General features: G+C 41.2%; 1 protein-coding gene across 1 annotated transcript in view; it reads right to left on the bottom strand.

Annotated features, from left to right (window-relative positions):
* The window catches only part of grip2a (glutamate receptor interacting protein 2a), an 85,084-nt gene that overhangs the window by 45,707 nt on the left and 25,548 nt on the right, over positions 1 to 13,829 (bottom strand). The window contains 3 exon segments of the mRNA XM_060930920.1: positions 2,312 to 2,457; positions 9,052 to 9,187; positions 9,299 to 9,379. Of these exon segments, the coding sequence (XP_060786903.1) occupies positions 2,312 to 2,457; positions 9,052 to 9,187; positions 9,299 to 9,379 (363 nt within the window).

The raw sequence follows: 13,829 nt of genomic DNA, 5'->3' as shown, positions 1-13,829 counted from the left end.
ATAAAGCTCCAGTCATTCACTCTGACGCTGATATTCTAAAAATTCTTAACACGTACTATTGCAGGGCTATCATTTTGGATTTTTATAAATATGACTGATACAGTGTCTTGCAAAATATTCATCCCCCTTCTGTTTGTCCTGCTTTGTTTAAAATGGATTTTTGGAGGGTTAGCACCATTTGATTTACACAACATGCCTACAACTTTAAAGGTGCACATTGTTTTTTTTTTTTATTGTGACACAAACAATAATTAAGATGAAAAAAACAGAAATCTGGAGTGTGCATAAGTATTCACCCCCTTTCGTATGAAACCCCTAAATAAGAGCTGGTCCAACCAGTTCACTTCATAAGTCACATAATTAGTTCATTAAGATCCACCTGTGTGCAATCAAAGTGTCACATGATCTGTCACATGATGACTGTATAAAGCAACCTGTTCTGGAAGGACCCTGACTCTGCAGCACTACTAAGCAAGCAACATGAAAACCAAGGAGCCTCCAAGCAGGTCAGAGACAAAGTTGTGGAGAAGTATAGATCAGGGTTGGGTTATAAAAACTGTCTCAAATTTTGAATATGGGGCGGCACGGTGGTGTAGTGGTTAGCGCTGTCGCCTCACAGCAAGAAGGTCCTGGGTTCGAGCCCCGGGGCCGGCGAGGGCCTTTCTGTGTGGAGTTTGCATGTTCTCCCCGTGTCCGCGTGGGTTTCCTCCGGGTGCTCCGGTTTCCCCCACAGTCCAAAGACATGCAGGTTAGGTTAACTGGTGACTCTAAATTGAGCGTAGGTGTGAATGTGAGTGTGAATGGTTGTCTGTGTCTATGTGTCAGCCCTGTGATGACCTGGCGACTTGTCCAGGGTGTACCCCGCCTTTCGCCCGTAGTCAGCTGGGATAGGCTCCAGCTTGCCTGCGACCCTGTAGAACAGGATAAAGCGGCTAGAGATAATGAGATGAAATTTTGAATATCCCACAGAGCACCATTAAATCCATTATAGCAAAATGGAAAGAATATGGTACCACTACAAACCTGATAAGAGAAGGCCGTCCACCAAAACTCACAGACTGGGCAAGGAGGGCATTAATCAGAGATGCAACAAAGACACCAAAGATAACACTGAAGGAGCTGCAAAGATCCACAGCGGAGATGGGAGTATCTGTCCATAGGACCACTTTAAGCCGTACACTCCACGCTTTATGGAAGAGTGGACAGAAAAAATTCATTGCTTAAAGAAAAAAAATAAGAAAACACGTTAGGAGTTTGCCCAACAGCATATGGCAGACTCCCCAAACACATGGAAGAAGATTCTTTGGTCAGATGAAACTAAAACTGAACTTTTTGGCCATCATGGGAAATGCCATGTGTGGCGCAAACCCAACACCCTGAGAACACCATTCCTACAGTGAAGCATGGTGGTGGCAGCATCATGCTGTGGGGATGTTTTTCATCTGCAGGGACAGGAAAGCTGGTCAGGACTGAAGGAAAGATGGACGGCACTAAATACAGGGCAATTCTGGAGGAAAACCTGTTTGAGTCGGTCAGAGGTTTGCGACTGGGACAAAGGTTCATGTTCTAGCAGGACAATGACCCTAAACATACTGCTAAAGCTACACTGGAGTGGTTTAAAGGGAAATATTTAAATGTCTTGGAACGGCCTAATCAAAGCCCAGACCTCAATCCAATTGAGAATCTGTGGCATAACTTGACGATTGCTGTACACCAATGCAACCCATCTAAGTTGAAGGAGTTGGAGCAGTTTCGCCTTGAGGAATGGGGGGGGGAATATCCCAGTGGCTAGATGTGCTAAGCTAATAGAAACATACCCCAAGAGACTTGCAGCTGTAACTGCAGCAAAAGGTGCCTCTACAAAGTATTGACTTTGGGGGTGAATACCTATGCACACTCCAGATTTCTGTTTTTTCACCTTAATTATTGTTTATGTCACAATAAAAAAAAACAATTTTCACCTTTACAGTGGTAGGCATGTTGTGTAAATCAAATGGCACTAACCACCCAAAAATTCATTTTAATTCCAGATTGTAATGCGACAAAACAGGACCAACACCAAGGGGGATGAATACTTTTGCAAGACACTGTACATGAATGCAAGAAATAAACATGGTTAACTTGTATTCCTGGAAATATGGTACACCAATAGCACTAGTTCAGTAGTTTATTGTGCTATTTGTGAGTCACTGGGAACCTTTAGCCACGTTTCTGAGCCTTCTCCACCTCAGCTGAATGACATGATTCCGTTTTATGAACAGGTTCTACAACAACGTGCAGGAATTTCTCAGAACAAATTCTAAGGGTGTACCGAGAGGAGGCAGCTCGTACTCGACCTCCAGCACCACCCTCTCTCCAATGTTCTTCAGCATGCTAATGATCTCGTCATGCCGTAGCTTGGACAGGTTGATGCCGTTCACTGACTTGATGTAGTCGCCCATGTTCAGCTGGTCACTCCTGAGATTAGCACACACACAATGGGAATTATGAGAATAACCACTTGAACTTTACTGCATTCTGAAAAAAAAAATCACGATTTGTCTTGCTTTGGATGAATGAAATGAGCAGAAATGTGAAGATTTTAATGCTATCCATTATTTAGAAGCAGGAGGAATGCAACCCTAAAGCACGTTTTATCATTACGTCTCATAGCTCGAGCTCTGTGTATGAATTTTAACCTAACAGCATCCTTTTGAAGGAAATCGCTAAGGCAGGTCTGTGCAAATTATTATGGCAATGATATGATGCTGACTTGTGACAGCACGACAAGTCAAGGGCTATGTCAGCTTCATGTAAGTCCTTTAAAATGCAAAACAGCATACCAGTGTGTGTGTGTGTGTGATGTGGCTTGAGCTGACACATAATGCGTTTGCATGGATGCTAATTTAAGCCTCTCCGTCTGCTGTCCTGCAGCTTTGTGCATTTGCCTGTTGGCATCTTTAACACACACTCACACACATTCACTGTGCATTATGATGGAATTTAGCTAAACATAGGTGTTCAGAATTTAACACAAACAAAAATGCTTATCTTCTCTACACAAATACACACACAAAACAGGCCAATCACAGCTCCAGCCTGTACTACTCTCACAATATTGAGCTTCCTCAACAACGAATATGTAAGAGACAAGGGTTATTGCATCATAAAATAAAACAGCCAATTACGTTTCAGTATGCAAATGCAGGCACTGATAATGGTGAATACAATGTTGTTAAACCTGCTCAATGAATTTGGATCTGTGCTCAGGTAAATGAACCACTGCCATGCACCGAGGCATTCCTTTCATTCAGTTGCGGTTGATTAGCATAAAAATTGCAAATGGCAAAAGTGTATAAACGAAAGGTATATGTGTCAGTCCACCAGATTTTCATACCAGATGCTCAGATTTTGAGTTATACCTGCTGCATTACACAACCAAGCCTGGGTAGCACTGTTGCCTCGCAGGAAGAAGGTTCTGGGTTCGAACCTCATGGCCTTGTAGTTTGCATGTTCTCCCTGTGTCTGTGTGGGTTTCTTCTGGGTGCTCTGGTTTCAAACAGTTCAAAGACTTGCAGATTAAATACCCAGCCACTAGAGTTGAACAAGCCAGTGCATACTTAGTGCTGGTCCCAAGCCTGGATAGATTGTGGGCGTGGTTGCGTCAGGAAGGGCATCTGGTTTAAAAAATCTATGCCAAAACATATATGTGAATCATGATGATCTGCTGTGGCGACCCCTAACAGAAGCATCCGAAAGAAGAACTTGTTAGTGACTTCGAAGGCACGAAGAAGACTCATCTCTAATTTGGGAGTATTTCAGATTTGTATATTAATAGAAACTGAATTTCTGGATGAGGGTAAAAATGGAGGTGCTTCTTGGCCTTTTTCTTTTTTTATGGAACTGTTACATCAAATAATTAATTATTTTAGGGCTGCACGGTGGTGTAGTGGTTAGCGCTGTCGCCTCACAGCAAGAAGGTCCGGGTTTGAGCCCCGTGGCCGGCAAGGGCCTTTCTGTGTGGAGTTTGCATGTTCTCCCCGTGTCCGCGTGAGTTTCCTCCGGGTGCTCCGGTTTCCCCCACAGTCCAAAGACATGCAGGTTAGGTTAACTGGTGACTCTAAATTGACCGTAGGTGTGAATGTGAGTGTGAATGGTTGTGTGTGTCTATGTGTCAGCCCTGTGATGACCTGGCGACTTGTCCAGGGTGTACCCCGCCTTTCGCCCGTAGTCAGCTGGGATAGGCTCCAGCTTGCCTGCGACCCTGTAGAACAGGATAAAGCGGCTAGAGATGAGATTAATTATTTTATAATCTGAGCTAAAAAAAAAGTATGGTTGTGTCAGGAAGGGCATCCCATGTAAAACCTATGCCAAGTCAAATACGCAGAACAGATCCGCTGTGGCGACTCCTAACGGGAGCAGCAGAAAGAAGAAGAAGAAGAAGAAGAACCTGATTGAAAAAATGTAAGATCTTAACATTACATTACAGGCATTTAGCAGATGCTCTTATCCAGAGCGAAGTACAACACACCCAAAGCAGCAGTTGGGGGTTAGGTGCTTTGCTCAAGGGCTCTTCAGTCATTCCTGCTGGTCCAGGGAATCAAACCAGCAACCTTTTGGTCCCAACACTGCTTCACTAACCATTAGGCAATGACTTCCCCCATAGCTTTAAAACATGTTTGAGCCAGAGTCTTCCTTTTGTTTATGCCTCCATGAAGGAATACACACAATGAAAGGCTCAGCATGCAGTGTAATGGCCTGCATTGTAATTTTGGACTGTCTCACACCTTCTTCTGCTACTAACTGTGAAGTGGATGAGTACACACACACACACACACACACACACACACACACACACACTACTTCACTAATGTTATTTTTACACCTCACAAGTCAGCTACTATTCTATTGTCCAAACGTGTTTGATTGCCCAAATGGTCTCAGGGCTTGTTGTGATCCATCTGCACCAAAAACAAAAAGATGGACAAGGTTGTTACGTGCTGCTCAGGAGTTCTTCAGTGGGTCTTAATGTCTGTAACGTGTGCCCGGATAATGTATCCTGGACCATCCACCACCAACCCTCCTGTAGATGTCCTACACCAAACAGGACATCTCCATGTTGATGTTTTTATGTTGCGTGTACCAAATACTGATCCTTCCATTTAATGATCCAAGCTTCTTGTTCTCCTGACAGTACTGACAACATTGAAACCTGTCTCAGGTGTTTCAACCTCCTACATGCAGGAAGCATCTAAAACCTTTTGTTCACTTATCTGGCCACAAACTTCAGTATCTTGAAGCTTGCAATCTGTTTGGCTTTGGAAACTTCTTTGTACAAACCCTTACATAAGCTGCTGGACACTGCTGGAATGACACAGATCATACCAAAATGTTTACAGCATGCTATATTTAAAAGTCATGCCACAAATTTATTTGAAATAATTAGTTTGTGGCCAGCCTCTCTGTGAAAGTAGTCAGTTCTTGGCAGCGTTTAGTGACAAAAAAAGTGCCAAACGACTCTAGCTTACTGGCTGGCTATTCACATCTTTAACTAGAACAGCACTCGGAGAGCACAGACCTGCACCAAGGACAATAGTTGAGTCTTCTGCGGTATGCAAATCTGCAGCCGCAACCACTTTATATGTCTGTATTTACAGCATTTCCAAAAGTATTAGAATTATGTGCCTACATGTGTATCCCAGAGGATTACCGGTACCCATTAATGTGGATTGTGATATGGAGTCATCGTATTACTACATTGGCTATGTTTTGTCACAATTCAGGGCTTTCCCCAGAAAAAAATATCAGAGTGGTGCTACTGATAAATAATAATAATAATAATAATAATAATAATAATAAGTTACATTTATATAGCGCCTTTCTCATGCCCAAGGTCGCTTTACAATTATAGGGGGAAAAATATAGTCCACCAAAAGAAAGTCAGAATGTCATTCCAATAATGGAACAGCCACAACCCCACCAAAAGGCACACGAAAATAAGTTCTATACCGCGTGCCCAGCCACCGCAACGCCACTGGGCAACATCACTCAGAACACCACACCATGGATCCACAAAGCAAGCACAGAAGCACCACCACACAGAGTGCTGTATGTCCTGAACCACCTGCACAGCTGCCATGACGCCACCAAGCAACATCGCTCGGAACACCGTGCCAAGCACAAAAGCACCACTGCACAGAGCGCTGGACAACCACAATGTTAAAATGAGCAATGAGCTCACTTCAGTCCATAGTGAGGAGCACAGGCATCATCCATGGCAAACCAAGGCCTGGAGAGAACTGACACCCAAAACTGGATCCAGAGCTACACCACAACTGGCAGACAAAACATTCAAACAAAAACAAAAACTAAACATCAAACTAGACAAACACAAAAAAAGAAAAACAAAAGGGAAAATAAAATAAAAAGCTCCAGTGAGAAGCAGCAGCCAGAATGCGCACAGCGAACTCTCAACCGGAAACTGATGCAGAGCCCTGCAAAATTTTGAAATTAGAGACTTCAAATGCAGGGGCGCAGATAGGATTTTTGAACTGGGGGGACTGAGCTGTCAGCAAATGATTCCATTTTGTGTATGCATGTATGTGTGCGTGTGTGTGTGTGTGTGTATATATATATATATATATATATATATATATATATATATATATATATATATATATATACTACTGTTCAAAAGTTTGGGGTCACTTTGAAATGTCCATATTTTTGAAAGAAAAGCACTGTTCTTTTCAATGAAGATCACTTTAAACTCATCAGAAATCCACTCTATACATTGCTAATGTGGTAAATGACTATTCTAGCTGCAAATGTCTGGTTTTTGGTGCAATATCTCCATAGGTGTATAGAGGCCCATTTCCAGCAACTCTCACTCCAGTGTTCTAATGGTACAATGTGTTTGCTCATTGCCTCAGAAGGCTAATGGATGATTAGAAAACCCTTGTACAATCATGTTAGCACAGCTGAAAACAGTTGAGCTCTTTAGAGAAGCTATAAAACTGACCTTCCTTTGAGCAGATCGAGTTTCTGGAGCATCACATTTGTGGGGTCGATTAAATGCTCAAAATGGCCAGAAAAATGTCTTGACTATATTTTCTATTCATTTTACAACTTATGGTGGTAAATAAAAGTGTGACTTTTCATGGAAAACACAAAATTGTCTGGGTGACCCCAAACTTTTGAACGGTAGTGTGTATACATGTTATTTCACCTCCCTCACTGCCATCACCAGGAACTACCTGCAGGCCAGGACAATGATAACATTTTAACATAGCCTATGGAAATCCAAAGTTTACACATTATCATCACGCACAGAAACTGCAAAACTAGTTTTAAAACCGCTAAGTTCCAACTGTTAAACATAGCGAGAGGCTGGGCTACGTGTGTGTGTGTAAAGTGTAAACCAGTGCATCCTGACTTTCTAACTATGCCTGTGTGTTGCGTGAGCGGCAGTCAGTCAACAACTCTTCGCAAAGTTTCCTTATGAAACAATATGCTCGCTGAAATTATGGCAGGGAACGCCAGATTAAACATTAAAACTGCCTTCTGAGCACTGTATCTACAGGCTACCACCGAAAGAAGGAGGCTACCAGAAAGGCATCACTCCGTACGATTTTACTTTCACTACGACATTACTTTAAACAGACTATCAAAACATTGCAAGGTGATATGATAAAGTAAGGCACAGTTTACTTACAGTCTTTTTTTTTTTAAAAAACGATGCAATCGTTTTCTGCCTTTTGGCACCCTTCATCATGCCGTGTTGGGGTCCTGAACTAGGAGGAGCTGTCCCCGATATGCCTGTCAAACTTGTTGTGGGTAACCATAGCAACCAAGCTCGAGCTCGCAACCTGTGCAGTCTGCGCAGTTGCAACTACGTCTGTACTGCTGTGCACCTCAATAAACCGAATGGTAATTAGTCTTTTGATTTTTCCGTGAGGTTTGCCTTATGCAAAGAAAGACAGCATAGACGTTTTTTCCTCCCTATAAGTGGGGGGGACCGAACGAGGTGAATTTAAATCTGGGTGGGACGAATCCCCCCTGTCCCCCCTCTATCTGCGCCCGTGTTCAAATGGTGCATTCTGGTGGCATCTGGGGCTGATTTAGGCACAATTCAACATTATTAAATTAGCTGATTTTTACCTTGTCAAATATGAAAGGGGAAACATTTAAAAGGAAGAATCAGATTTGAAATGAAAATACTTCGTAGCACGCCTCTTCATTTTCCAATTCCAGAATGCCAGGAACAGAATCAAGGTCAAACCCAGAAACAGAAACAGGTCAAATCATGTAGCAGTGCCATCTAGCGACCAGCGCCTAGAACATGGTTTTGTGCATGGTTGCGAATGGCAGTCAGTGCATGCAGCAAAACCCTTTATTTTCACTTCTGGGTTGAGTACCAGGATAGTCTAGATCTTTATATTACAATATCTTCCTATTTCTATAGTTATTACTCATTTTTAGAGGGGAATAGAAGATACTTAGGTGCGGAATGTACTCTGCAGTGTTCAATTTATGGTTTTGGGGTTGTTGTTGTTGTTTTTTTTGGTGTGCAGGTGACACCGCGATGCTGACATCGCACAGTGCAGCGGAACACCGCATATGCGCACTTTGGGGAAAGCCCTGCAATTGAACTTTACTACCATCTACTGTATGACATCATTGAGACTTCCACCAAGGCCAAATGCCATATCTTGCAACATTAGTGAAAGATAAACTACATTCATGGATCCGCCCTGTGACTTGAATCCATGTCAAAAAGTAATCGTTCCTTCCTTAGCCCAAGCTTCACCCTTCCACCAAGTTTCATGGAAATCAGATTGGTAGGTTTTGCACAATCCTGCTTACAATCAAACAAATAAACTAAGAGAAACAAACCACACGGAAAACATAACCTCCTTGGTGGAGGAATGGGGGTGGTCAATACTCGTTTACATTCTTACCTCATTGTATATGCATTTATGACAACTTAATAGGCACAAAATACTGAGTGGATATTGTTTTAATAAATATCCAACTGACTCCTGTGAATACAAATGGTATCAAAGACCTCACCTGGCTGCCAGGCCTCCTGGTCGAAGGTTTGACACTCGAGGCTTGCCATCTTTGTCCGAGCCTCCAGAGATAGTGAGTCCGAGACTGGAGCCTTCTCTCTTTATCAGCTCTACTGTGGTTAGACCTCGAATCTCATCTACACATGCACACACAAACATACACAAAAAAATCAGGGCGGCTTTTCAGCCTACATCCTGATCATTTATGGAAATCATTTGAGATTACAAGCATTTAATGAGCATTTTACCTGGAATGCTGCGTCTCTTTGAGACCACACTGCTGTCGTTGGCTGCACAGTCTTTATTCCCTTTTGAATAAGGGCCATCATCTGGAACAATCAAATAATCATCGTCATTAGTGCCGAAGGAACATCTGGCAACCTTGCAATTTGTCATAACTACTTCTTTTTTTTATTTTTTATTTTTTTTACCCAGCCTACCAGGTTTAAATATTATAATTTTATCATGGCAGTTGTATTCAGTAGTTTACGTTTATCTCAGTACCAGTGTTATTGTCGAGAGGTGTGAATTGTTTGCCCAGCAGGGGGCTCACACCCTTCCTTTTCACATCACCCTACTCACTAGCAGCTAAGCACAGAGTCTCGATATGCTACACACAATAAGAAATCCATTACTGTATGAGGTAAAAACAACACGGGATAGATAACACATTTACATTCCCAATCAGTCTTCCGTGATGGAAAAATAACCAATATCGCGTATTCCCACCTGACTGTATTTCATGTTATGGAATGTTACAAAGACACGCGAGACTGGATATGATGTATAATTCATGAGGTGGAAGTCCATATTGCTGTGAAAAGCCCAAGTTGAGAGATTAGCTAGTTAGCAACACCACAGTATCACAAACAGTACCAGATGTCTGACGAGCAGTTTTGTCTTTGGCACGAACAGCCAACAGTTCTTTGATTTCTGTGTTGCTCCAAATTCCAGCCAAATCTGCTGATGTTTTCTTTCCTTGTTTTTTGAGTAAATTGACACAGTACGAGTAGTACCTTCACGATATCACTACATCATCATTGATGTCATTGCCAGTCACAACACATGACTTATTCTGATGGTTCTGATCCCTACTGGACCTATGACTAAAGATTTCCGTAAATGTTAGTAGGTCTCCAGGGGATAGATTAATGTTTCAATTTTGCTGTTTTTCTCCCATTCCCACACGACACTATTACAGCCTAATAAAGGAAAATTGAGTAGGAATGGGGTAACAGAAACTCAACAGTGTCCTGACTAATCATAACAGACCTGCAGTGATAAAGTAATTCATTTGTTTATATTAATTGAAAATGTCAGATACGTCTCCATTCCATTTCCATTCCACCTGTAAAATTTAATGCTAGTGTATTGCTAGAAAGGGTTAAACATATTTCTAGATTTTTTTTTTTTACTAAGTTCAATCTTGAAATAGTTCTATTGGGAGATGGTTTTGATTACAATAAGAATATTTAAATCTTGATGTCTAGAAATAGGTTTGGTAATCTTATAGTTGGTTTATTGTAATCTTTTAATAGGAAATACTAGATACATTTGACTTTATTCTATCCACATTCACTGGATATGAGCAATTGTGCACTCTGATTGGCTACTCTACTTCTAGGATATCAGCTCATATACCATGAGTAGAGAAAAACAAAATGGCAGAGCGTGTTGCTGAACCAACCGAGGATGAAATAAAAACTCGAGTCAAAAACAAAACCCCAAAAATTATCAATTATTTAAAAGAAACAGAAATAGGTAAAAGAATATTTTTTTTGTTTTCCCCCCCAATACCTTCTGTTCCACTCTCCAGCCCAGTTGGTGGCAGTAATGCACCTTTTAGTTGGTTTGTCAACCGCCAAAAAACCCTAAAGAAGAAGACCCCCCCCCCAAAAAAAAACAATACAAAAAAAGAAACAAAATATGGAATAAAAGTATCTGATGGGAAGAACATATCTTTTTATTATAGCATTTTTCACAAATTACTACTGTCATTTCGCTGGTTTGTTTACATTCTAAGCAGAAATGATTTTGTCGGACATTTTGTATAAAGTTTTTATTCATCGAATTTGCAAAAAATAAAAATAAAAATGCTCTGATTCTCAAAATCCAGTGAATGTGGATAGAATAAAACAATTATTCCACTCAATCTTGTTGTACATGGCTTATAGCCAACTCAGTGCTACGTGCCTCATTGACAATCAGCTCATGTACGGCTCAATTTCATGGAATAATTGTTAAATATTCAAGTTTTTTTAAACATTTATTGCAGGGTTTAGATTTGCATCAGAGCTCGTCAGCGTTGGTACTAGTTAAAGGAATCCTATAGCTATCAGTTAATCATTGTTTCTAAAGCACATGTCTAAGTGATGACACACTCACCTCAAAAAAAGAGTTGCTTATACGGTTTCTGGTGTTCTATAAAAATGGACAGAAGGGCATCACAGCGCTAACTAGAATGGCACTCGGTACTTCCGGTAATGGCGGGGTGCTGAGAGGCTGCGTAACACCAACCCTCCTGATAGAAAATCCTTGAAAAATTATATTTTTTACTCTAAACCGAACTTTCAGCGGTGATTTTGACAGATTTTGGGCCATGTCACAGACGAGGAGGAAAAAAACTGCTCAAAAACAGCAGAAACATGAAAAAGATACCGAAAGACTTTCAGAATCTGAACACGAGGAGATGGGGGATGAAGAGTGTGAGTCTGAACCCAGTGATAACTCCGCAACAAACCCCAGCACGTCGGATGTCATGAATGCAATTAAAGGGATGGAAAAGCGAATTGCAGATAAGATAGATGGAGTATTGGAAAGAGTGAAAGAAATAACCGAAAGAGTTGAAGAAGCTGAGGAACGTATTTCGGGTACGGAAGACGAGGTGAGCAAACTCAAAACTCGCATTAACACGTTGGAATCGCAGGTGGCATTACTGCTTGAGAAAATTGATGGGATGAACAACCACAGTCGTAGAAACAACCTGAGACTTGTAGGCTTTCCAGAAAAGGAAGAAGGAAGGGATGCGCTAAAATTCTTAGAAAGCTGGATCCCTTCAATCTTAGAGATGAAGGATACCACGCTAACACTGGAACGAGCACACCGAATAGGCCCACAACCTCAGGCGGAGAGTGACACCAACGCTACTCCGCCTACAGCCACTCCACCTCGACCGAGAACTCTGATCATGAAGTTCCTCAGCTATCGACAGAAAGAAGAGGTGTTGAGAGCAGCGAGGGATAAAGGGACACTAAAATATAAAGAGCACACAATCAGATTCTACCCTGACGTCACCGCGGAAACACACAAGAAACAGAGGGCTTACGATGGAGTGAGACAGAGATTACGACAGAAAGGAATCAAGACGCACCGTGTCGTCTTCCCAGCGAGACTGCTTCTCACCCACGAAGGAAAAACTGAACTGTATAATACTCCGGCAGAGGTGGAGCGCTACATGGAAAGCGTGGGTATCTGATGATAAGTGGTCCTTTGCAATTTAATACCATTTTCTTCTCTTTTAAATCAGCAGATGGAGTTTAAGGCAGGTCGGCTACAGATAGCCTGTAATATAATTTAATAGAGAGACTATACTTTGATCCATAACAGTTGTTAGGCAGTAAGTAGATTCTTTATTTTAACCTGCCTTCCTTTTCTTTTCTTTTTTTCCTAACTGCACCTGAAGGATAGCCCCTTAATTTTTCTGTTGTGTTTAAAGGGGGCTGAAAAGCGGACTTTTTTTTTTTCTTTTTACAAAGTGGACTTTGTTCTGAATAGGGATATGGGGTATTCTCAGCTTGAGCCAACCTATTTGGCCCCTTTTTCTGGTGTTTTTAAAGGGGGCTGAAAAGCTGACTTTTTTCTTTACAGAAAGGACTTTGTTCTGAACAAAGCTATGGGGGTATTCTCAGCTTGAGCCAAACTATCAAAAAAAATCTAAATAAGCTGGGAAATCTGAAAAGTTCATTTCTATCTGAAATATGAGTGGAAAACTAATAATTTCAAGGGTTGTGTTATAAGTAGTAGATCTAAGTAGAGAGAGCCAATCAGTAATTAGCTCCTCACGGATGTGTGGATCTAATAAACCCATACAGGAAGCGAACATGAAAGGGGGAGGGGGGATATATTGTGGAAGGATTTGGGAGAGGTTATTTGTAAGGTTCAGGTTCAGAATGTTAGTTTGTGTGATTGTTACTTTTATTTTATTATTGTGCATGTTTTTTGTTTTTATGTTTGGCTTCTCATTGGTATATCTATCTCATACTAAAGGAGTGTTTAGGGTGAGTGATGATGACAGATAAAAAGTAATGTATGAAAAGGAAAAGGTCAAATTCATAACTTGGAATTGTAGGGGAATGGGTAGCCTTAAAAAAATAAAACAAGTAATGGATAGAATCAAACTTCTGCAGGCAACTATAATATATTTGCAAGAAACGCATATGACAACTGGGGAAATAATTAAAATACAGAGGAGATGGCAGGGTCAGGTGTTTTCATGTTGTTACGCCTCCAATGCTAGAGGGGTAATGATACTGGTTCATAAGACCGTCCCTTTTCAAGTTGAAAAAATAACAAAAGATTCAGCAGGTAGGTTTATTATAGTTGAGGGATATTTATTTGGAGATAAAATCAATCTTATTAACGTGTATGGCCCAAATGATGATAGTCCTTCTTTTTTCAGCAACTTATTCCTCTCAATAGCGGCTTTAAGAGGACAGCATATTATGGCAGGAGACATAAACTGCACACTAGATCCAGGGAAAGATCGCTCAACTGGCTTGG

This window comes from Neoarius graeffei, chromosome 10, assembly GCF_027579695.1.
Source record: "Neoarius graeffei isolate fNeoGra1 chromosome 10, fNeoGra1.pri, whole genome shotgun sequence".
Lineage (NCBI taxonomy): Eukaryota > Metazoa > Chordata > Actinopteri > Siluriformes > Ariidae > Neoarius > Neoarius graeffei.
This window is presented reverse-complemented; position numbering and strand designations above follow the sequence as displayed.